Genomic DNA, 26,510 nt, shown 5'->3' with positions numbered 1-26,510 from the left:
AAGAAAACACTTCCAAAATAATTTGCATAGACTCCTAGCATCACCTACCTTTGGGTAACTATAGGCTATTCATTCCTTGTGCTGTCTGCTCTTATGGTTAGAGAATGGCTCCACTGAGAAAAAGCTGGCTACTTACAGATTAAAATACTACTCTTCAGGAGGTTAATGCAGTTTGGCCCATATAATCAAGATCTAAACTCCACCACTTCACCCAGGCCACAACAAAGTCAGAATAAATTTGGGGCCCTGCAATACAGTTTATTGATGTGAAAATTGGAAAGAATTGGAGGGTTTGCATTTCTTTTGTGGATCCTGGAAGGTTGCTTATCCTCACATTATCAAGGATCTACATTTACACTGAATGCCATTTTTACTGATATTCATTTCAGGTTACCTAGGGCCTGATCCTCATAAATATCTTAGCAAAGACCTGGACTGGCACCCAGGCCATTCAAACCTCTAAAAGTTAAACAGTGTGCACCTCAATTTGAAACTGAAGAAGGTCAAAACTAGTGAACATTTCTAGAATGTTCCTCTAAAGCATCTTACCTCACTTTTCCAACCTTTAAAACAAGCATAACACCAGTTTATCATTAAGAAATATTTTTAAGGATAACTACCAATTGGAAATTATGAAAAACGGAAAAAATAAGTATGTGTTTTCTCTATTTGGTTAGTGCATTCCCACATCCTTCACATTTCGTCTTGCAAATAAGGATATTAAAATATTTTTAAGTGTTTTATGAATGATATTTATATTCCAAAAATTTAATAATTTAACAGGGTTGGTTTTGTTTTGTTTCATATATTATCTTTATTCTTCAGGCAAGTTAAATTTTATAACAAAATCTATGAATATGGCATACTGAGCTTCTGGATAGCTGAAAGTGAAGCCTGAAAGAAAAATTACAGTTCCAAGGCATTTTCTAATTTGGTTTATAAATAGATGGCTTTGACATACCACTCACAAAAACAAAGCTATAGTTAGCTTGCCTGAGGCAGCTGCGCAGCTGGGAGAAGAACGTACACTAGCAGCCTATCTGTGCAGTCGCCTGTGTTGTGATACTTGCTATCAAAACACCAGTTAAAAACACAGGAAGAATTAGCGTTTTGGCTCAAGGCAGAGCGATAAGAAGCAGTCTTTGATTTTATGTTATCCAACATGTAAGCCACTGAAGAAAATCAAGCTAAGTAGATTCTTAGTTGGAAGCAGCAGGTAAGAAACTCTAATGCAACTAACCTTCTTGAGTGTTTTTGTACAAGGCATGTAGACTCGTGAAAATTATTGTTTCCTGTGGTTGTAAAGCTTTTTCACTATGGATAACTGTATAGCAAAATAATTTGTATATTTAAGTCAAATGAATGGCACAAATATTCTCAGAGTATGACTAGTGGAATGAATATTCCGCAGAATAGCACATCCTGTTTGGGACCTGATCCAGGCTTATGTCTGTCAATGGAGGTTTTTGCATTGACACCAGCTGATCTCAGCCCAACCATGCAGATGAATATTCTGCTATACCGGCAGCATTCTGGCTCTGAAACAGCACAAAACATTAAAGGCTGAAGCTCAGAAGTAGGTGCTCTTGAACTGATGGAAGCTTGCTGGTTTTCTCTTAGATGATTTGGGCTCTAACTTACTGGGTTGATGCTATATTGCCCTCCCTTGAGTAGAGCAGATAAAGCAATTCTGAAGTTTATTTTGTATTTATTAAATTCATGTATTCAAACAGCAAAACTAGGATGCACATCCAAACTTTCCAAAATCTCAGTTACTTCAACATAATAACTTCTTTCAAACCCATCTTTCAATGAAGCACACTCTAGCTGATGAATAAGCCCAGTGCATGCACAAATATGAATGGATAAAACCTTGATATCACACAGTGAATGCCATAAAGGCCTTTTATGCTATATGCAACTCTTTTTAAAATCAAGAACAGTGTTTTCTGCCCATTTAGTTAATACTTCTTCCAACGTTAACTTTCAGTGTTGTAGACACATGTATTTTGCAATCACAAGAGCAAAACTCTATGTGCTTTAAGGCTGAAAAAGAGCAGGTATCCTCCCACACACCGCTTACAAAATGATCTCTAGAATCCTGAGCTGCTACATGACATCAAGTGTATTAAGTTTAAACATTTACTTTAAGTAAAAATAAAAACCACCACAACTTTTCCCCACAGAAGCATCCATACTTAGTATGCAAATACCATCAGAATTCATCATTTAGAAACAAAATTTTCCTTCCTTGAAAGTACAAACCTGAGACTGCTATATAGTGATAGTCCTTTTGCTTCTAAGAGTAAGAAACACAAAAAAAGAAAATTAAAAACAAGAGTCAAGTCATGCCTGAATTTCACCACTCAGTCCTTTCAAATCCACTTACAGCCTGAGCATTTTGACTGTCAAGACATTGATAAAAATGCAATGTAGTTCTTTAAAACAGTGGCTGAAGAAAAAGAAAGGTAAAAAAAAACCAACCCCAAACCCACAACTTAAATACTTTACATCAAATTTCCAGAGAAGTCTGAGTGGCTTGCAAGCTCATGTCTTTCCCCCCTCTTCAGGTGTAATTCAAGAATTCAGTAAGGTATATACAAACTGATGAGAATGGAGCTCAGATTAATTCAGAGAGAACATACAGAAGAAACAAGCAAAAACAACAATAAAAAACTCATGGCCCAAACAAGCCCAAAAGAACAAAGCCACATCAAGTTACCCTGAATACTACATTTGCAAAACAGTTATTAAATCAAATCAATACTAAGCCAGTTAGAACAAAATATTGGGCACAAAACAAAGTAAACCAATCCAAAAATCTCAAGTAACAATAAACAGAGCTAAAAGCAAAGAGGGAAAAAATACATGAAAAGAACATATGCAAGAACTGTATAGAAGTATAACAAATTTACAATTGTAGCAAACAACTATAAAGTTTTAGGTTTACAGTCAGCAAACCCATATAACTTGAAGTAGTCAAAAAAAGAACAGAGGAAAAATCTGCCACTGGAAAGAAACCGTAGGATAAAAAGAAGCCACAGAAGCCAGGTAAACCACAGGAAAACCAAAGCCCACACAGGTTCTCATTGGCACAGCTGTTTGTCACAGCCACCTTTGCCTTTATGGGCTGCGCTCCCCACTTGAAGAAAATCTCTTCTGGCACAGCTGGGCAAGGGTTTCAGTGCCAGCTGTTCCCCTCAGCCACGGCAGACTGTGCCAGCAGGCAAACAGACTCCTCTCAGCAGTGCACAGTGAAAGGACAAGAGGTACCTAGTACAAACTGAAATACAGGAAATTCCATTTAAGCATAGAGATAAAAATCTTTTTAACTGTGAGGGAGCTCAGGTCCTGGAACAGGTTGCCCAGAGAGCCTGTGAAGTGCGTGTGCTTGGAGATACTCAAAATCCCATGAGATGTGGCCCTGAACAGCCTGCTCCAGCTGAGCCTGCTCTTAGCAGGGACATTTTGGATTTGTGCTGAAAAGTGTTGATAATACAGGGATGTTTTCACACAGTAGCTTACACTTACTTAAGTAGCACGTACACTGCTTACAAAGGCAAGGCGTTTTCTGCTTCTCACCCCAGCCCATCAGCAAGCAGGCTGGGGGCGCACAAGGAGCTGGGAGGGGACACAGCTGGGACAGCTGACCCCAACTGACCAAAAGGATATTCCATGCCATATGACATCATGCTCAGCATGTAAACCTGGGGGAAAAACGAGGAAGGGTGGGACATTCGGAGCAACGGTGTTTGTCTTCCCAAGTAGCCGTTATGCATGATGGAGCCCAGCTTTCCTGGATACAGCTGAACAACTGCCTGCTGATAGGAAGGAGTGAATGAATTCCATGTTTTGCTTTGCTTGTGTGCGCAGCTTTTGCTTTACTTATTAAACTCTGTTTATCTCAACCCTCAAGTTTTCTCACTTTTACCCTTCTGATTCTCTCCTGAGTAAGTGAGTGGCTGTGTAGTGCTTAGTTGCTACCTGGGGTTAAACCATGACAAGGAGGTTGGACTAGATGGTCTCCAGAGGTGCCTGCCAACCTCAGCCCTTACTGCGGTACTGTGAGCTTAGAGGAGACAGTGGGAACACTGGGCTTGCCAAAACACAACTGTCAGATTGTTGTTGTTTCCCTATACAAACACTAGAATGTGAGTCTCTTACAGGAAAAGTTGGTTGAAAATGAACTTCCAACCCATTTTTTTCTGCTAATTAAAAATTTTGCATTCCAACATACTCTAGGATTAAATAAAATAAAAGCAAAATAGAGGAGTTGACCCACTGACTGCACTAGGGAGCTTGAAAAGGATGCGGTAGGCAATAAAACAAGACCCAAGGACGAGAGACAGACAGGTGTGGATGCTTGGTTGCCCTCTACAGCTTCCATGAAAAGGCAGAGATTTCTCTGAAGGCATAGGCAATAACTACACAATTACATAAAGCTATATTCATGATACAGCCAAATTGCACTTATCACACCCTACTTTGGGAAAATAAAGATGGAGAACTCTGCATTGCAGATGAATTCTTATTTTAAAATGGAGGAGTGTGTGTGAGGGAGAAGAAAAGAAATTAGCTAAGCACAGAAAAAGTAAACAGTCTCTGTAAAGTTGGAAATAAAAACATGTAAAATACAACTTCATTACTGTGTTCTCTTTTAAGCTCTAAAAAGTAGTGTTTACCAATGCATTTCACAAAAACCACTGGACACTAACATCTAAGATAAGAATATAGAAGATAATTCTTGATAATATTGAACACTTAAGAGTTCTTTACATCCACAAAAAGTGTTGTATGAGCATTAACTAATTGTGGTCGGTGAAAATATGCTGGCTTTGACTCCATTATCCTGACCCCAGATTCAATCAAAACTGCAGTGTGTTGGCAGTAACTTAGGAAATGACAGTTTGCTAGAACAGACTGGGAAATTAACATTAGACACATTTGGATATCCATAAAATATTTGTTACAATAAAGTCAGTATATTTATTTTTAATTGTATGTAGATTGAGTCTAACACCATTAAAATGAAGAGCACAAGTATTTATTTCCATCATCATTTGGGCAACTGATTGATTAGTCACCATTAGACCAGAATTTTAACAGAGTTGCTTTCAGTGTATGGCAAAATCTGCTGGTAGTCACATACCGCCTTACAACTCTTTTCTTTAGACTTCAAAAAGCAGCACATGCACAATCATTGTTATAATAATTTTTCCCCTCTTAGCAGTAGCCAAAAGGATCAAAACGAGCAGTAGTCAGGAGAAATATTATCCATGTATTAAGCATATAAAAGTAACATAGAAGAAGAATGATGGAATCTGAGATGAGATGAGCCACCACTGGATGAAAAGCTGGACATGAGCCAACAATGTGCGCCTGCAGCCCAGAAGGCCAACCATATACTAGGCTGCATCAAAAGAAGCGTGGCCAGCAGGTCAAAGGAAGTGATTCTGCCCCTCTGCTCTGCTCTGGTGAGACCCCGCCTGGAGTGCTGTGTCCAGCTCTGGAGCCCTCAGCACAGGAACGACATGGATCTGGTGGAGCAGCTACAAAAATGATCAGAGGGCTGGAGCACCTCTCCTATGAAGAAAGGCTGAGAGAGTTCCAATCTATACTACATCTCTAAGTCATATTCCTCATTTCTACCTCCCTCTTCATCTTAACACTTTAGTGTAATAAAAAGCAAGTCATGTACATGCATTGCATCCACAAGGGATGGATGCAGTATGTACGCTGAGAACTATGCCTACCCCCTTCACTGTTAATTCTTACAGCACAACCTCCAGGCCAGCAGCATCTGAGCTCTCTGCATGAGCGAGCAAGGGTATATTTTGATTCTGCAACTTGCTTGTACAATATTAATAATGACTAAGTAAGCTATAACCAATGTTTTTACCTGCAACAGTACTAACATTGATGCAATTTGACATAGCAAATATGAAAAGCTGACCAGCTTTAGTACACTGAAGTGCATTTTTATTTGAGGATGTGAGAGATTTAAAAACCTGTTTACAAATGCTAATATTTGGGAAGAACTGCTTTTCAGTTTTCCTTAAGGAAGGAACATTGACAAAGAAAAACCTGGGTTTAGAATCACTGACACTCTTAAATCACATAAGCTGTAATAATGATCTGTGTTGAGGCATTTCATCAAAAACAATGCTTCTGCACTTCAAGAAAATTATTATTACTTCCAGGACCACAGAAACAAGGTAATTTTGTGCATCAGACTTCTAATGACTCCAGTGAATCCAAAGCCAACTAAAACCATGTTATTGATTTCATATAACTCTCATATTCCAACTGGAACTGGACCTCCATTGTACTTGACACTCTATAAGCATATCATTAATTGCATCTTTCATGGGAAATATAAGCTATCACCAGACTTAAAATTTGATTACAGTATCATGTTTGTAACTAAACATTTAGATGGTTGAACAATATGTTATGTCTTTAATGAATTATTTTCTGACAGCACAGTAGTAACTTCATTCAGCCAACTACATAATACATAGCTATCTTCAAGTATCGGTTGAAAACTGCAAAGCATGTCCTGAAATTTTATGACATGTTGAGGCCTCAGAAACAATATGCCTATGCCTTTCAACCACTTATTGATCTGAACTGACATGTGTGTGTGTTGCTCCTGTGAAAGATCATGCTGTTTTAACAGGCACTGTTACAAACAGCAAATTACTACTAAGTTTAAAGAACAGGGTATTCTACACAATTTATTCAATTGTTCAAGGTATTCTAGTATTCTATTTATCAGAAAATATCTTTAAAGTATTTTTGCACACAGCTTTGAAGACAGTTCTGCATGCATTTTAACATCATAATCAGGACTGATTTGGTCTATGATTACAGAGAAGCCAATCTGCTTTGCATGAAGTAGAAAGCTACTTAACATTATGATATTTTCAGTCCCTGCCCTCACTTAAGTGCACATTTCGGGGCGGGGGAACAAACCCCCCCAAAAAACCTGTCCATGAGTAATTCTGCAGGCATCTGGCCTGCTATCTGGTTTGTGCTTGTCGGTTTCCTGCTGCCAAAATGCAATTAGACATCTCAAATACATCCGATGCTTTTTCAATGCCATCCTAGGATGTCATTGCTTCATTTGCTATAAGATGGGATGAATCTTGGCTTCACTGAAGTCAACAGAAGACTTCACTGGGTCAAGATATCACAGTTGTGAACAACTGTTCAAATTATGACTGGCCTTCTTCATAATAGCAGCTTATTCCATAGCATTCTGTGGTGTTCTTTCCACAACAAATTCTAGCAAACAGTCTCAAGTTGAATTTAACTTCAAGAAATAAAGAAAACACAAAACCACAAATTCAGTCTTTATTTTATTAAAACAAGATGTGTTCATAACTGCAAAACATAAGCAAACAAGGAACACAACCTTTGCTTCTGGGCATGCTCAAACCTATGCTATTACGAAGTTTTCTGAAAAAGATTATCAAAAATGCTGTAATTCATAGCAGATAAATCATTAGCAACAAAAATTCTGGGATTTTAATTGCATTAGCAAGTGAGATACAGTTTACTTTTCTTATCTGTCCCCAAAACATCAACAGTTGAAACACTGTTCTATTTCAGAGTAAGTATGAGTTCAGATCACTCCATTCCCAGGCAGAGTTACCCTAGGGGAAAGAAAAAGGAAGACAGCTACAGAAATCAAGATTCATCATCATCCTGTTTTGCACTATGTGAAGTCAGCAGACTCCCAAGTACAGGAGCACATATAGCAGCTTGTCCTCTGCACTTCAGATCAGGAAGCCATCCACTTCTGTTACCTGTCACTGATTTACTTCCAAACAGAAAATCCTGTCCTGTAATTTAGCTGCTTAGAACGAGGTGGTTTTAAACAGTTGAATGAGTACTTTGGGGAGGGGAGAAACTTTTTTTACATTATGAACTGTATCAAAAACATTAAGTATGAAATTGCAGAAGGTCAAATTACATATGCATAGAACAAATGATAACATTTTTCTCAACTGTTATAAAATATCCTACATCTAACTGCTGCCAATTAGATTTAAAAAGCATGACTTTGTTCCTCTTTAATCCAGTTATCTTTTCCTGCTTCTCTAGATTAAGACATGAAAACATACTGACAAACATCTTTTGTCCACTAACGTTAAAAACAAAAAACAAAATTTAAGAAAACTCACCCCAAACCAAACAATCCTCCCATCAATTTCAGTGAGAAACTACTTCTGCTCTGAAGTTTTCCATTGGTGGACTTCACAATCATGTTGCAAAGTTTCAGCCATGCTGCTAATGAAACAACACACTATTCAGTAATAGCAGCAGAATCTTATCATTTTTCTAATAGGGAAGTTTTAGACTAATTGCTCAAGACCCCAGAAAACTTCTCTTTTCTCCTTCACGCACATGATACTTTGAGTGTGTCTGCAATTTTTTTTGTTTTGCACATACCTTCATCAATTCCTTTCCAAAGCAGTTTCTATGCTTACTTCTCATATCACAATCTCCCCTCTTTTTCCTAGCAGTCATTGAGCATGCACAGAAGAGGTTTCTAAACAGCTGGAAGTGAGGCATAGAATAACATACAAGCTTACAGTAAATCTTATTTTGACAGTGTCAACCACAGAAATTTTTCCAGGCTTGCACCCCAAGTCTTTTTATTTTTTTTTAATTGTCACATTTCATAGTTCTTGGGTTTTTTTAAGGAAAATATATAGCTACTTACACTTTTATTTAAATATAATACATTTTTCTTTTAAAAAAAAAACACTCTGACAAGGGGCTCCATTATTTACAAAAGAAAAAAAAGACATTACAAGCTAAAAATATTAGTTATTCTATAGTCCTCAAGATACTTTTATTACTCTATTTATAAATAATTTTTATTACTCAAGGTTTCAAGGAAAGGTTGTGTGCTAGAGAAACACAAGCTTGCAACGAATGAGAAAATGGAGAACAGTATTTTTGGCTGTAAACAAATATGCACTAGTGATCTTAAAGTACAATGTGCATTAAACTTTAATCACACACAAAACAATTCATGCTCTTCATGTGTACAATATTGTGAAAAATAAGATGGAAGAAGTTAGATAGGAAAACATTTTTGTATCATAAAAATATGTTAGAATCAGACTTATCTAGAGCTAATTTAAAGCTTTGCTTTAAAACAAACTTTATTTAAAAATCATCTTTTGCTTTATCTAAAAATTAGCCTTTCTATAAAAGCCATTCCTTTAAAACTTTGCTTTAAAAAAATCAGTTTCATATTAGACAAAATATTAAATTATACAGGCACATTTAGTTAGGAGGGCTATAAGAACTCGTATTATAACCCTTCATTTTCCAGTGACTTGCAACACGGTCATAAGATTCTGTGTCTACAGACAACCATAGGAAAATTCACCTACAGAAATCAACTTTTATTTCAAAAATAAAATAAGTAAAAAAAATATCAAAAATCTGTCAGACCATATTTTACTTGTATAGGAACTTAGTTTCCAGCTGGCTCAACTACATGCACTTCTTCTATTTATCCTGGGAAATATGCACATAAAATCCCCAAAATATTTTTGAACAAGTGTTTTATGATGGCAGCTTTTATACTTCCTTCAGATACTGTCTATTAAAATAAAGTATTTCAAAGTCTACCTTTATCTCAATCCAAACCAGTGACCCTTGACATTTCAGAAAATGAATCAATGATTTTGTTTTTTCAGGGGAAAATGCACAGATAATGTTCAATGGCAGAGAGAGATGGGTCTGGTGTTTTCTATGTTTTTCTTGTGTTCTGAAAGATGTATTGTACAACTATAGAGTTTATAAAGACCTTTAAAGTAAGACAGGTTATATAATATACCAAATTGCAGATTTACAAACCAGAACCCTGGTTGTGATGATGTTTAACTATATGCTTAATACAATGAACAATTAATCTTAGATTTTAAAGCATAGAAACACTTGCAAGACTGGGGTTTAGGTCTCCTAAACACATTAAATAAGCTGTCACCATAATAACTATTTAAAACAAACAAACAAAACCAAAACACTACAGTCTTTTTTGCCATAGAATCACAGTAGCTAGACCATTAGTGGCCAAACATGAGTGACTAGAGAATATAATTTTAACTCAACTAAATATTTTAAACATATATTTAAATAAATGTTTTAGAAGATATTAGAACTCTAATACGTTTAGATGGATGCTGCTTTAAGTTTATTTAAATATTTTACTGAAAATTTAAAAGAAAGTTTGAACTATAGTACATAAAAATGTAATGAACAGTACACCCAATTAAAATTTAAAAAGTGCAGAAACTCAAATTTAGGGTTGGAATTCTAGAACAACTCACTGCTATTTGTTTGTATTATAACTTTTCCATCCTCCCACTAAGGAATGTGCAATTCACCTCTAAGCTTAATCAATAAGCTATTTAAAAAGAAAAAAAAATCCCAAACAAAAAAACCCAACCCAAACCCTACGCCTATATTTTTTTCAGAATTTGAGATCTCACTTTAGCCATCACCATTTGAACAGTGCCCTAGAGAGACATCTCTCCTTACCAGGATGGTCCATTATTGCTTGATGAGAGCCCACAGTGATTTTTTGTCCAAAGTAAATGCTTTGGACATGGTTTCAGGAAAAAAAGTCAATATAAAAACATGTACAATTATATTTCATTTCAAGAAAGCACTGAATTAATCTGAATTGTATCATACTGTGTTGATTTTAATGCCACCGCAGAGACGAGTATTTATTACGTGTTGAAGGTGTGCAAATACACAAACACAAAATACATACACAGAATTCAGCCCAAATTAATGTATCTTCATTTAATTTCTAGCATAACAACCGATTCATTTTTTGCACTTTAGAATTATGTGGAATAATAAGAATAGGCACAATTCATTAATACAGCTTCTAATTTACCTTATTATAGTGCACTATTACGCACTGATAATACCATAAAAACAATATGATACTATTCAAGCTGATTTTAATCATGTACCGGTGAAGTCTAGTAAATAGGATTCTAAGTGCTTTTTAATTCAAATGCACAACTTTTGCAGCTTTACACAGTAGAATAGTGCAATACATTATGTCCCCATATTCCAGGAACGAGGGCGGAGTTTACAGTTGTACTCGTTTCACATGAGACTGGCTTTGCACTTTCTGCAGCTCTAGTGCTTCCACTGCTTCGTCTATGACCTCCTTTTGCTCCCCTTCCTTTTTCTCAATCTGATTCCAGGTGCTGGCTATTAAAAGAAAAGCTCTTTTGGTACCTAGCTCTCACCTGGTAGATGACATTTTCGAAGTAACGGTACAGCAGAAGTTCTTCTAGAGGGTTGGTTCACAGTGCTAGGGTGACCCCGATCTCCACTTACTTCCCAGTTCCTGACTTTGGAAGAAGCTCCCTCTGGCTTCTTGGGAAAAGGTTCCGATGTGACTTTCTGCCTCTTTTCAGGAATCCCTGTGACAACTGTTGAGTTCAGAAAGCTCCTTTTTGGCTTCCTCCTCACCTTTATTTTTTTAGCATCAGGCTTTTCTTTCTTAAGGTGCTTTCCCACTGTAGTTTTCCTTGTCTGGCATCTATGGATTGAGAAAGCAGAAGATTTCTGGGCATGAGGACAAAGTTTCCTTCTCATTCCCTCTTTTTGCTGTTTTTTAGCTCTGGAAGTTTGTTTGCCTGCAGTTACTCGGTTTCCTCTCCTCCCAAAAGTACATCTGACAGACATGGGTCCTGCAGCCTTTCTGGAAAAAACTGGTTCTTTATTAGTGCCTTTTTTTCTCTTCCATATTGTCTTTGGATTCTCCCTCTCTAACCGCTCACTCCTGATGGAGGTCAGAGGAGTTTTGGTAACTCTAGTGTTAAATGGAGTTAATCTACCATCTCCTTCTACCGAAGACTGGTGAGAGTTCAAAGGTGAAATGATCAGGTGTTTGAAAGAGCTCTCAGAGTGACCAGATACCAAACAATCTGTTCTTTCTGTGGAAACAGAAGATCCATCTGCCTTTTGACTTGAGGCTGCATCATTCCCTTTACCTGGATCTGGCAGGAAAGATGCTGAAGATGAATTACAGAAGTCTGTCCAATTGAGTGACTTCGATGGTGTGCTTTCTCTCTGTGCATCAGACAGTTTCCTCATGTTTGCATCAAAGCTAAGACTTCTGAAAAGCTGTCGAACATGGGAGGGTTTCTTGGCCGTTTCTCCAACTGTACTCTTCGGAGGCGTTTTCAGAATTCGATTTGTCAGTGGGTCATAATACTTAAAAGAACACTGTTTGTATTTATACCTTATCGAGTCCTTGCTATCTGTGGAGCTACGATTTTTCCTCATTTTGGGACCATCTATAGGTTTACCTTCACACTGTTTTATCTCTGGACATGAAAGCACATACACCACTGTCTTGGGTTGTACAGGACTCAAAATCTTGCTATAGGACTCAGGAAGTTTAAGGGCACAGAGTCTAGTTTTCATGTTTGGAGTTCTTTCATTCTCTGGCCACACAATGCTTGCCTTCTGATCAGCTGGATCAGATTCCCTTCTTGACATTTTTCTTTTTGCTACAGGGTAGTTCAATAGACTTGTTTGGGTGCCATGGCTGACTTTAACCACCTGGCACCTTGAAGCCAGGCGCCACGTCCTTTTCCTAGGCATTTTAAGAATTTTTGGGTTGCATAGCTTATCTGAGGCTAAAGATCGGTTATCAAAACCAGAGCCACCACTTAAAGTATCATTAAATTCTGGCAATACTTTAACTGGTGCACTTTCTGTTCTATTACCCTCAACAATACTGTCCTTTTTTTCACCCTTCTGCTTTTTTTTCTTCATTCTCTTCCCTGTACAGTTGGCTGAAGATTCACTGTCAAAATAGCTGCGAAAACGACCTTCCCTGAAATCACGCACAAGTTCTTCAATTTTTATATCATCTTCGTACATTATTTGAGACCAAGTCTTTCCTACAAAAGAAGGAGGCACATGAGGCAGAGCTGGAAGAACTGGTTCTTCAGTATGAAGTACGACATCCTGTTTCACTGCTTCTATTTTCTCTACTGACTCACTTTTTAAAACAGAAGAGAGCTGTGTTCCATAGTCTTTATCTTGCAGACTTATCTGGACCTCTTTTAGGAATTCTATATCTTTTATAGCTGCCTTGGGTAAGTCTATTCCTGCCTGAATAGGTGCATCACAGTCAAAACTCATTTCAGAGCCCTCTAAATGAGTATGGTCCAGAAGTGATGAAAAAGTTAAACAGGCATTATTCTCTTCTTTGAAATAAACTTCTTCAGATGCAGTTCCATGGCAGTATTTCAGAATAACATCTTCAATAGTTTCATCCACTGAACTTACATCACCTCTGTTCATCTTCACGTTTTTGTATCTTGCTAGTTGTGGGGATGTCCCAAGATCTAGGGAGCTGCTGACACCCACAGTATCCCTGAGATGGAAACCAGACACAAAAGTTTCATCCTGAGTTCGTAAACCATCTCGTTTTGAGAGAGATTGACCTGAGGTAATACATAAAGAATTGCTGTGGCTGCACATAGGATTCTGGTGAGAAACTGAAAGGCGTTTTGGGTGAACCAGTGCTGGAGCAGGATTGCAGCATGGATTCAATAACGCATCGCTGTTGCATACCTCCATTCCTGTTTTATCACGTCCACTATGCGGAATCAGATTTGATGCTGCCAAATTCCTAACATTTTTTCCTGTTTTAGGATTAACAGAAGAACTATGGTCTAAAGAACTGACAGAAAAATGCTGAGGTATAGGGCTCACAGCTATAAACTGGCCTTCATGCTTATGATTTGCGATTTGAACATCTTTTAGGGTATCCCATTTCTCATTGCTACAAATGCCCATAGACTGCTGGGATATTCTTATAACATGTTCCTGCCCTCTTTCTAGTTTTTTAATAAATGCTTGTGTTACAGAAGTTTTCTTTGTGCCCTCATGAGACAGGTATGGAGCAGAAGAGCATATTTCACCAGCAGACTTCTGGTCTTTGCTGGAGATCTCCTGTCTGTCTCTGTTCCTCTTTTTCTTCATCTCTTCTGCAGACAGGCAAGGAATCCTAGCAACCTCTGGAGCGATGGGGAGTGGCATGTCATCATAGGTTGGTCTAAAGGGGAGGGGGGAAAAACACACCATATATGAGTACTGTAAATATGCTGAAGATTTGACAAAAAATAGGTTAGGTTTGTTGTGTTGGTTTGGGTTTTGGTTTTGTTTGGGGGTTGGGTTCCACACACCACCACCCCTACCCCCACCCCCAAAAAAAAAAAGAGAGTAATTACCTAGAAAGCATCACACTTAATGAACAAACTCAAGTTACCAGCTCTGCTACTTTAGCAGAGATTTTCCATTTTTAAAAAGGGGGGAGGGGGAAACATTCCACAAAGCAAAGATAACAGTTTGGAAGTTAGTTGGTTACCTTCTTCATGCAACCACCCATTAAGAATGGCCAAACACACATTATGATCATTTTATAAATACAGCAAAGCAAGAAAAAGTAAAGGTATTCCCTTTGTTTGAAGCTGTGAGCTTATGAAGAGGTTCACTGGTAAAACTATCATTAATTAGTATTGAGCTTTTGTAGAGAAATGGAACATTATAATATGGCACAGTATAAAAATACTATTGAGTACGAATGCCCCTTTCCCTACAAAATGTGGCTGCCTGATAGGAACTCTGCACATGTGGCCAAGGAATTCCATGCTTACTCTTTCTCACAGATGTACCACAGCTTCCGACTCACTTCTATAAGAAGCCAAGTTATGATTGTTCAGCCTAACTGTGACAACAGCAAATTTTTATATATTCTGTAACTGGCACTTCTGTCCTTAGGACTGCGTCAAATACAAGTGTTTATGTCTTGCAGAATTAACAGAACAGACAAAGACTATTTCTCTTACACAACACAGGAACCCACAATGTTTAATGTGTAACGGCTGGGCAAATCCAACAAAAATAATTTTTTAAAAAGTAGATATAACTGAAGAGAGAATATTATCTCTCATTTGAAAGTTATAAACAGACCTTGCGAGACCCAAATGGATGCTTACTTTAATACATGGCAGACAGCCATGCACCTCTTACAGTGCATTCATCTGCTAACAGAAGTATTGTGAATAAATTTTATTGTACAGTAATTTCCTTAGTTATAAACATTCAGCTTCTGCATTTATTGAAAGTTAAAAATCAACCAGGAGCCAATAGAATTAGCAATGCTCAATAGTCAACATGTGCAGAAGTCCTTGAAGGACTCAGAAATTAGTTATTAATAAAGCCAGCTGATACCAAGCAAACTTGTAGCAAGTATTTCTAACTAGTTACTTCACACTGAAAAACAATCACAAGATAACTTATCTGAATATAGCTATGGCTCAGCCTTTTACTGAGAGATGACAGATAAAAGAAGAATTCTCAGCTTGGAAGAACTGTTTTGTAGTTAAAAAAAAAAAAGGCAGGTTTGGCCTATGTTTCAAAAAAAAATTATTTAAAACTGACATTTGGACTCTACAGAGTTAACAAGATTTAGCCCAGAAAACCATACTTCACAGGATCACCACCAAAACAAACAAACAAAACTTCCCACCGCCCCCCCCCCCCGAATAACTCACACTTGAAAGCACACCTACTTCAAACCTCAGGACAGGGCTCAGCGGTAGGGCTTGTGATCCACCATTAGATTTGCTCTCTCTCTCTCTGAGCTACTACCAATTAAGAAAATAGTTTTCCAGCCAGCTACATGTTCTATTCATTTCATCACCGTTTAATCTCCAACACATTTTCATTAGCTTGCTAATAAACCTCATAGAACATGCCAAAAGCTGGGCTTTTGAGAGATGGCATGATAGATGTGCCATGAGAGATGGCACCAAGTTGGATGATTCTCCTCTATTCACAAGGTCTGTTATCCTGTCAGAGAAGGAAATTAGGATGGCCTGATGTGATTTTTCTTGACTAAATCAGCAGTAACCATTAGTCATCACTTCATTGTCTTCTAGATTCTTATAACAGTTTGGTTATTCAGCTCTAGGGGAAATACTGTAATTGAAGCAAAAAAGTCTGTAAGCAGATCCTCTCTCTGCTCCTACTGATAATTGATAATCACTACATTTGGTTTTTCCCAGTCCTTCTGAAACATCACACATTCTCCATGGCCTCTCAAAAATAATTACTAACAGCTCCCAGACTGCTTCACAGAGTATCATGTATCATGAGTGCTGAAAACCCTATTTACTGAGGTCATGGGAGCAGAACTACAGAGCTCCTTGGTAATAAACAAAACAAGTTTTTTAATGCAAAATAGCATGGAAGTGAAAGTCATCAGAAGACCAAGACCTACAAGGTATTTCACAGAGCAGAGACTGAAGCACCATCCATCAAACAAACAAACAAACAAACAAGCCTTCCAAGGAAATACAAGGGCAGTCACATGAACATTCTGTAGATCAAAATCTCCTCCAACCATTACAACTCATAACAAAAACCACTCTGGCTACATAAAAAGGTGATAAAGCACTGCATGCTATTCATAATGAAGTAACTTATATTTTACTTGGCTGTTAGCATATTATTCTTCAGTCACTAAAGTGCTGTACATATCAAATATTGACTGCCAATACTTCAGTTGAACTAATGGTGCAAGTTCTATTAACACACCCCCAAAAAAAGATGTTTGTTATTACAGACTCACTACCTATGGCTCCATAGGTAAAGTTGAGTCCAAGTTTTTCTTGAGTCCAAACACTAAATGCTGAAAAAAATCATGTTGCAAAATTTTACCTTTGTTTACTTTCCAGAGGTTAGAAGATAAAGGCCACCATGCCTATCTAACTTGTTATAATTTTACATAGTGTTCAAAAGCAGGTACAAGATGTGCACGTTCTTGTATCTGTAATACTGTATCTGTAAAAACAGTATGTGAGGAGAGCACACGCATCTGTGTAGGAGTGAAGTATGTGTGAATGCATACATATCCTTAAACAATTTAAGTGAAAGTAAGGAAACTAAAGTGGGAGCTGTCGTGGCTCATGCATACCAGAAGCAGGAATCTCACGGAAGACATGGATGTCTTGGTCAAAGGAGACAACAAAACAAAAACTGACCTAATTGAGATGCCAAATTATATTTTTCCTCTGTACTGTAAAGGAATTTTAATTGATACCTGCCACAGACCTGGTTTTTATTCCTAGTAATGCATATGGAATACAACCGCAGGCTGAAAGTCTGAAGGAAAAATGCCACAACAAAACTTTTCTATGATAAATAATTACAGTTACAAAAGACTGGAAGGTGGCAAATACATTGCTGATGTTTAAAAACATAAAGGTTATAGGTGGCAATACGAAAAGTTTCATAGCAACTAAAAGCTTTTAGAGCTGTACCTGGCAAGTTAGCCCAAGTAACAACAACTAAAATAGAATAAAATAGGTGGAAGACTAAGATCTGGCTACCATCAAGGTTACTCAAAAGGAGAAGTTGCACCTCACTAATCTCTGGACGATATGTTAGGCAGTGATAAAGGAGCAGATGAAGAAAAGATTTACTGCTTTGACATGCAAAATGCTTTCATTAGGTCCCTGGGAGTCTATTAAAAAGCTAAATAATCATTGGGGGAGGTAGAAAAAGCCCCCAGTTAAACACCAAGAAGTGGTTGCTAATATCAAATGGAAGGGTGAAACAATTACAATAAAAGACCAGAAGCAGAATGCCCTCCTGTTCAGGCTAAGTCTTATTACCGACTTCCTCCTTTCAAAGTTTTTGAAGGGTAAAGCATTACAATCTTTAGATGACAAGGAAATGCTAAAAGGATCCTCTGAATAATTTAAATAAAGGAACACAATAGGGATGTTCAGTCAAATTTTAATAAACAAGGGATAAAACTTACAACACACTTTGCATGACCCTAACAACCCACATTAATTCACCAACGGCATTTCAACAACTCCTCCCTGCTCAAGATCTGTTATTTTAAAAGAAAATTAATAAAATTTTATGACACAGCCTGCAATATTCCTTGTGTACTCCAGAAATATAACATTTTCCTCAAAGGTGTATCAGCTTTTAGAACACAGTAGAATTCTGGTTATCCAAGAAAAGGGGACAGAATTCATCAGAGTACAGATAGGGCTAAGCAAAAGGAGAAACATCATATAATGGAACATTTTTTAAAAGAAAAGGATTATTTCTATTATCATATGAATGCAGTGTAATCAAATACATCAGATGATCAAACAATGCCTGTCAGCTGAACTGCTGCATGCATTCTTGTCCACCTAAGCTCTGAGATCAAGCACCTTTGTTCGTACTTCAGAATCTTACAGATCAGATTTAGACCTAAAGGGAAGGCCAAAGGCAGTAGATATAATCTTTTTAACTTTCTTACTTCAGAGTTCTACCATCTTTGCATGAAACGCCTAGCATCTGGATTCTGCTGGAACACTTGAATATTGGACTAAATGGATTTTGATATGGATAAACCAAAACTCTTAGGCTTCTAGCTCACCTAACAGCCTATATCCAAGTTTCAAAAATTACTTAAAAGAAAATGTCTGGGGTGGAGGGAACAGAACTACTGGTCTATACAGTTAGGAACTTCTGACAGTTTTGCTACAAATTACCCCCAAAAGCAGAGTGAAGATTTACTATTTTAAATGCTCAATACTATTTCTTTATGTAAAAATCACTTCTACACCAAGAGTTTGGAGGAAGGAATGATTTGTTGGTTTGTGGGGGCAGAACACCAATATACTTTGAAATTCAGTATAAGGCAAAGCTCTAATGAATTTTTACCTTTTTCTACTTACTACTAGGCATACTGGTTCTGCAAAACAAATCAAGTCTCACAAATAGTTCTATAATGCTTTTAAATGACACTCTTAAGATCCTTTGTGTGAATGCAGCTACATAGTAAAAACAGGTATTTAAGAACTGAGTGAAACTGTGTATTAATCCAAGTGTTTTTATGTAAGAATGGATTCTCTTCTTTCTTACCTCACATGTCAGTTAAGAATGTGACTTTTTTTCCAGTCATTTTTCACAGCAGGATCGCAACATAAATGTACTCATACTTTCTTTTCCATCTTTGCTTTCTTCCTCCAAACTCTGTCTAGATTTGGGATTACTCCTCCCCCCTTCTCCCTCCAACTTTGTCTAGATTTTGTACATAATTTTTCTCATTCCATTCCTTCCAACAACTTAAAAGGAACATGCGTAGCTTGCTTTTTGTGGTTAGTAGGTTTCGTTCACCAAAGGAATAACCCTGTATTGGCAACACCTCAAGAGAGAGTGTTTTTCGTTTGGGTGTTGCCTTAAAGTCAATCCTTATTTTCTCCATGATAAAAATTTGTGGATGCTCTTAAGCCAGAAGAATTAAATTTATTTAAGATGGAAGGATTAATTTATTTATTTGCAATGATGTTTACATGTCCTGGGCTAATTTGTCATAGACATGCCTATTAGCTTGTTTTGTCACATCTTTGATAATATCAATATGACTGCCTTCAGACAAAACACCCTTCTACTTGTTTTTCATATCTATAACATAGTTGTATGTTAAGACACACTATACTGGGTTCAGGCTGGGAATTTTGTCTGCCTTGTAGAACATAACAAATGAGGAATGAGATTTAATTAATTTCCCTTCATCTACAGAGAAAAACTTATACATTGAGTCTCTTAGCACTCTTAAACATGCACATGACAAATAAAGAGAAAGCTTTTCAAAATCTGGGCATTAATGAATTGGCCACTTAATGTAATTGATTAACTGAATGTATGAACTATAAGGATAATGAAAAAAAAAAAAAATATATTCACCTGACATTTTCCACAAACAACAAACCAAAATTATGAACTCTTTCAAAACATACCATAAAATAATCTGCTAAATATATACATAAAGCTCAGAATTATAATACATATCTCTCTAAAGCCTAAATTACAATAATTTGTGAATGTTTGTCAAATTGTACAGTCTGACATTATACCCGCTGATCCATATAACCCTTCTTTTTCAGGTCTTCACATTTAATTGCTATCAATAGTGTTGTATCAAATCCTTAAGCAGTGAAACAAAGTTTAAAAGTGCAGAGACAACACAACAGCAATATACTTAGACAATGTTTATATAAATACACCCCTTTCTAAATTGTCTTCCATGTGAAAGTTTCACCTCAAATAGGCAAAATTACTGCTCAGCAGTTGAACAGAAATAAGAACTCTAATACATGCATTCTTCCAACAGATATTTAAAAAAGGTAAAAAAAGCTAGCTGTATTGTACCTGTTGTCATGGTATCTGTGGGGATGATGCTGTAAAACATCTTGCAGGAAGCGCTCCATCAAGCTACTGGTACCCATACGATTTCTAGAGTAAGTGGTAAAATGTCTGTGCTGGGAGCTGGTAACATGCTGGTGAAAGACAAAACAGATGACTGGTTTAATACTACTGTTAACACACTGACCTGTTCCTAAAAATTACTTCCCAGGTTAAACATTATACTGTTGCCCAGGTTAAACATTACACTGTTGCTATGAAAATATTTAAATAAAAAGTCTTCAGCCTTTTCTACTCTAAGGCCTTGATTCAATCAGATTTTGAAGCATGCTTAGGGAGTCTCATATAATACTAAAATGTATTGAAACATCTTTCTGAGTTGGAACCTAAATTATCAGCTCTGAGAGTTGCTCACAAATCTCTTGTAACTAGTACAAATACTCTCACAAACCTCATAGCTGCTCACAGTCTCTTGTATATAGTACAAATACTCTAAATGTATCTATAAATTACTATTAAAATATTATTGAACTTCATATGAGTAAATATCTTATAATTCACACGAATTGAGAATTTTTGAAAGCAGGGAAGATTAAATAGGCTTCTATTTCTAACAAAAAAAGTCTCAAAGACAGGAGACTGACAGAATTAAAGAACAGAAAAGAGTTGATCAACTGTTTTCAGCCTTGATATCGAACACATTAACCCTAATACTTTGCAATATATACAGATCTTAAGATTAAAGCCACAGAAATAAACCTAATGGATGCAATGCACAGCAGTGTGCCACTTCAGAAAAGCAGGCTGCAGTAGCCATGACACTCCACCAGCACCTTTTTAACAGTTAACTGATAAGAAGAGTAGCTTCTTCTCAGTGCATACATTGTGCAGTTCACAAAATGATTATTTTTCCTTCAGTACTGGTTGTTCAGTGTAGAGGCTGATATTTTATAAGCTCATAAAGCCTCTTGGTACTCTTTGCTATCTGTTCCTGAATTACCCAGAAACCTTCTCACCCGTTCCAGATTACTGTAGTGTACATGGCAACAGTTGCAGTATCCTTGTCTATTTCGCACAGTGGATACTCCAGGCCCAGGATGTTCTTGTCTTCTTGTGTGCAAACTGGAAGAAGGAGGTAATATTACCAAGTCATGTTGTTGAAGGAGACAGTTAGAAGGCTGAGTAATATTAGTAGAACCGAGGCAGACAGAGACAGGCGGACTCAGAACCACGCTCCTGTAGCGGACACCACTGAGAAGGAGGAGGCACCTTGGACCCTGGTGACCCGCAAAAGCAGGGCTCTGCCTCAGCCCCAACCTCCCAGTATCACCACCAACAACAGATTTGTAGCTTTAGTGACTGCAGACACCCACAAGCAAGGTCCACAAGGCGCACCTGTACCAGCAGCACAGAGCAGATACCTCAAAAAGAAGAGACGAATGCTCGTAGTGGGTGACTCTCTGTTAAGAGGCACTGAGGCACCCATCTGCTGACCTGACAGGGAGTCACGAGAGGTTTGCTCCCTTCCGGGAGCTAAGATCCGAGACATCACTGAGAGGGTGCCACAACTTGTCAAAAGCACTGATTACAATCCTCTGCTACTCTTCCATGTGGGCACAAATGATGCTGCAAGCCAGAGTCTGGGCAGAACTAAACAAGACTATAAAGCTCTGGGAAAGTAAGTGGAAAATATTGGTGCCCAAGTTATCTTCTCCTCCTCCATACTAGCTGTTGGAGAAAAACGGGCAACTAGAAATGGGCAAATAATACAAATCAACTCCTGGTTACGTCGCTGGTGTCGATGTGAGAGTGGCTTTTATGACAACAGGACGTTCTTCAACAACCGTAGGCGGCTAGGGAGGGATGGACTCCACCTGTCGGGAAGGGGCAAGGGAATCTTTGGCAGCAGGCTGGCAAACTTGGTGAGGAGGGCTTTAAACTGAGGAACTAGGGGGGAAGGGGAAAAACTGGCAATGCTAATGCCATCACACACTATGGGGGAATAAGACAGGACAACCTGAGCAGTGATAAAGGTCCGGTGGCAGCCTCATGCGATGGCAACCAGGAGACCAACCACCTCAATGGTTTGCACAGCTGTAGTGGGTCCTTGTACAACCCCCCAGGGAAACCTGTGTGCTCCGGCACCTTTCTGAAATGCCTGTACACCAACACACGCAGCACGGGGAATAAAGAGCAGGAACTAGAGGTCTGTGTGCGGTCACAGGGCCATGATCTCATTGCAATCACAGAGACATGGTGGGATAGCTCACATGTCTGAAATGTGGTCATGGATGGCTACAGGCTTTTTAGGAGAGACAGACCAGCAAGGTGAGGTTGGGAGTTGCTCTTTATGTAAGGGAGCAACTGGAATGCATTGAGCTTTGCCTTGGAGTGGAAGGAGAACACATTGAGAGCTTGTGGATAAAAGTTAAGGGACGGCCAAATATGGGTGACACTGTTGTTGGCGTTTGCTAGAGGCCACCTGATCAAGAAGAGGAAGCTGATGAAGCCTTCTACAGACAGCTGGAAGTAGCCTCACAATCGCAGGCCCTGGTCCTCATGGGGGACTTCAACCACCCTGGTATTTGCCGGAAAAGCAACACGGCAAGCCATGCACAATCCAGAAGGTTCCTGCAGAGCATCGAGGACAACTTTTTGATGCAAGTGGTGGAAGAGCCAACAAGGCAAGATGTGCTGCTCAACCTTATCCTAACAAACAAGGAAGGGCTGGTTGAGGATGTGAGAGTTGGAGGTAGCCTTGGCTGCAGTGACCATGAGATGGTCGAGTTTGGGATACCGCGAGGTAGAAGCAGGGCTATGAGTCCGTTTACAACCCTGGACTTCAAGAGGGCCAACTTTGGCCTCTTCAAAGACCTGCTAGGAGGAATCCCATGGGCTAGGGCACTGGAAGGCCGGGGCGGGTCCAAGAGAGCTGGACAGTATTCAAGGACCACTTCCTCCGAGCTCAAGATTGGTGCATTCCTAGGAGAAAGAAGTCAGGCAGAGGAGCCAGGAGACCTGCGTGGATGATCAAAGAACTTCTAGAGAAAGTCAAAGGGAAAAAGGAGGTTCACAGTATGTAGAAAAAGGGACTGGCCACTTGGGAAGAATATAGGAATGTTGTCAGGGTGTGCAGAGATGTGACGAGGACGGCCAAGGCCCACTTGGAATTAAATCTGGCAATGCATGTCAAAGATAACAAGAAGGGCTTCTTTAAATACATCAGCAGCAAAAGGAAGACTGGGGATACAGTGGGCCCACTCCTGAGCAAGGAAGGGGCCCCGGTAACGCAGGATGCAGAGAAGGTGGAGTTGCTGAATGCCTTCTTTGCCTCAGTCTTTACTGCTAAGGCTGGCCCTCAGGCATCTCAGCCCCCAGAAAAGAGAGGACAAATCTGGAGAAAGGCAGGCTTACCATCAGTTGAGAAAGGCTGGGTCAGAGATCACCTAGGCAAACTGGATCCTTGCAAATCCATGGGCCCCGATGGGATGCACCTGTGAGCGCTGAGGGAACTGGTGGCTGTTCTTGCTGAGCCACTCTCCATCATCTTTGAAAGGTCATGGAGGACAGGAGAGGTGCCCGAGGACTGGAGGACAGCAAATGTCACTCCCATCTTTGAAAAGGGCAAGAAGGAGGACCTGGGGAACTACAGGCCGGTCAGCCTCACCTCCATCCCCGGAAAGGTGATGGAGCAGTTCATCTGGGAGGTCATTTCCAGGCATGTAGAGGACAAGAAGGCTATCAGAAACAGTCAACATGGATTCACCAAGGGAAGATCATGCCTGACCGACCTGATAGCCTTCTATGATGGTGTGACTGGCTGGGTCAGTGAAGGGAGAGCAGTGGATGTTGTCTAGCTTGACTTCAGTAAGGCATTTGACACTGTCTCCCATAGCCTCCTTACAGGCAAGCTAAGGAAGTGTGGGTTGGATGAGTGGACAGTGAGGTGGATAGAGAACTGGCTCAGCAACAGAACTCAGAGGGTCATGACCAATGGAGCAGAGTCTGGATGGAGGCCTGCCACTAGTGGTGTTCCCCAGGGGTCTGTGCTGGGTCCAGTCCTGTTCAACATATTCATCAATGACCTGGATGATGGGATCAAGTGTAACCTCAGCAAGTTTGCTGATGATGCCAAGCTGGGAGGAGTGGCTGATACGCCAGAAGGTTGTGCTGCCATTCGATGAGACCTGGACAGGCTGGAGGGCTGGGCCGAGGAGAACCTGATGAAATTCAGCAAAAGCAAGTGCAAGGTCCTGCGCCTGGGGAGGAACAACCCCATGCACCGGTACAGGCTGGGGGCTGAACTACAGGAAAGCGGCTCTGTTGGGAAGGACCTGGGAGTGCTGGTGGACAGCAAGCTGACCCTGAGCCAACAATGTGTCCTTGTGGCCAAGAAGGCCAACAGTATCCTGGGCTGCATTAAAAGGAGTGTGGCCAGCAGGTTGAGAGAGGTTATCCTCCCCCTCTACTCTGCCCTAGTGAGACCACATTTGGAGTACTGTGTCCGGTTTTGGGCCCCCCAGTTAAAGAAGGACAGGGAACTGCTCGAGCAAGTCCAGCGGAGAGCTACCAAGATGATCAGGGGGCTGGAGCATCTCCCTTATGAGGGAAGGCTGAGGGACTTGGGTTTGTTTAGCCTGGAGAAGAAAAAACTATGGGGGGATTTCATCAATGCCACCTAAAGGGTGGGTGTCAGGATGATGGGAGTAGCTTCTTTTCAGTGGTGCCCAATGACAGGACAGGGGGCAATGGGCACAAGTTGGAACATAGGAAGTTCTACCTCAATATGAGGAGAAACTTCTTTACTGTGAGGGTGCCAGAGCAGTGGCACAGGCTGCCCAGGGAGGTTGTGGAGTCTCCTTCCCTGGAGACATTCAAAACCCTCCTGGATGCATTCTTGTGCCCCCTCCTGCTCTAGGTGTGCCTGCTCAAGCAGGGGGGTTGGTCAAGATGATCTCCAGAGGTTCCTTCCAACCCCTTCCATTCTGTGATTCTGTGTTGTTTAACCTACATTTTTGCAATGGAAATTCTAAATATCTGCCTTAATATAGAGCTGGAAGAAACTTGCAAGATAAACATTTCTATCTCAGAATTGTAATGGCAAGTAGGACTACATATTTTAAGGTATTCCTAAGCAAATGCCATGGAAGAAAATTTTCCTTAAATGCAGCGCAAAGGATAACAGACTGAAAGCACAGCTAAGAAAAATGCTGATTTCAGTTGGCTGAAATCTGAACAGAACTGTCTCTCTAAAAAAAGGCAGAGTCATCCTTCCATTCTTCTTCTGTTTTTTAGTATTTTGAAATTTAAGAAAAATAGTCCGAAGACAAAGAAATCCTCATACCCACATATTAATTTTGGGCACTGCAATATGCCTTCCCCACAGTGTATAATAGTATGTGGGTACAAGATAAAAAGGACCTCCATAATACACTTGACCCATATTGCATCACTGTCATCCATTACACAAGATAAGAGATAAAGCCGAAAAACAGATCCTTCCTGTTTTACCTTGTGTAAGCAGTAAGCTAGATGCCAGTTAGATCATCACATAACTTACCTGCTATTGCTGTCCTGTCGTAGAGAGCCTTCAACACCATGTCTTTCAATTCCTATAGGGGGAGAAAAACCAAACCCAAAACAGAATATCAAAGAGATGGAATAGAGTTTTACCTGCAATTAGTTACTTTTCTTACATTGCATTTGTCAAAACTACTGTATAAAAGGAAGATTAAAAGTTTACTAAGTTTAAGAAAGCATATATAGAGAGATCCTTTTGTCCTCAAAGTTCCTCTAAGAGCTTCATAAAATAAGCTTTACTCTTTTATGGTTGCGGTGAGTGGAACTTTTCTGCTCATTTGCCTGGGATCAAGACTAGGCGATCTAGACATATACTGCTACATCTCCGGTCACTGAGATGAAATGTAGCATGCCTTAAACAGCTTATTACAAGAAAAGAAAATTACATCTACATAGCAACTCTGTGGATGATTCAGAAGTCACTCCTTCCATCTAAGTTCTGTAATGAAATTTAGGAAATCAAAGTATGCAACTGAAATTACAAGATGAACTAATGCTTATACGGTTAATTATTACATTAAAAAAATAATAACTGCAGCAAAACCACCTACTTTAAACTTCTCACCTTGTGTTGAAGAAGCAGAAGCTTCATCAGATGGTTTGTTTCTGTCAAACATCTGTAAGTAAAAAATAAGATA

General features: G+C 39.2%; 1 protein-coding gene across 1 annotated transcript; it reads right to left on the bottom strand.

Annotated features, from left to right (window-relative positions):
- Positions 1-7,342: 7,342 nt before the first annotated feature.
- On the bottom strand, positions 7,343-26,510 carry ZDBF2 (zinc finger DBF-type containing 2). Its single transcript, XM_064451825.1, has 5 exons — positions 26,438-26,510; positions 25,853-25,904; positions 21,309-21,414; positions 20,299-20,426; positions 7,343-14,128 (listed from the first exon to the last, which is right to left on the bottom strand). The coding sequence occupies exons 1-5, from the start codon at positions 26,487-26,489 to the stop codon at positions 11,287-11,289; spliced, it is 3,180 nt and encodes a 1,059-aa protein (XP_064307895.1). The 5' UTR covers positions 26,490-26,510; the 3' UTR covers positions 7,343-11,286.

This window comes from Phalacrocorax carbo, chromosome 5 (genome assembly GCF_963921805.1).
Source record: "Phalacrocorax carbo chromosome 5, bPhaCar2.1, whole genome shotgun sequence".
Classification (NCBI taxonomy): domain Eukaryota; kingdom Metazoa; phylum Chordata; class Aves; order Suliformes; family Phalacrocoracidae; genus Phalacrocorax; species Phalacrocorax carbo.
The sequence above is the reverse complement of the archived record's forward strand: the minus strand, read 5'-3'. Positions and strand labels throughout refer to the sequence as shown.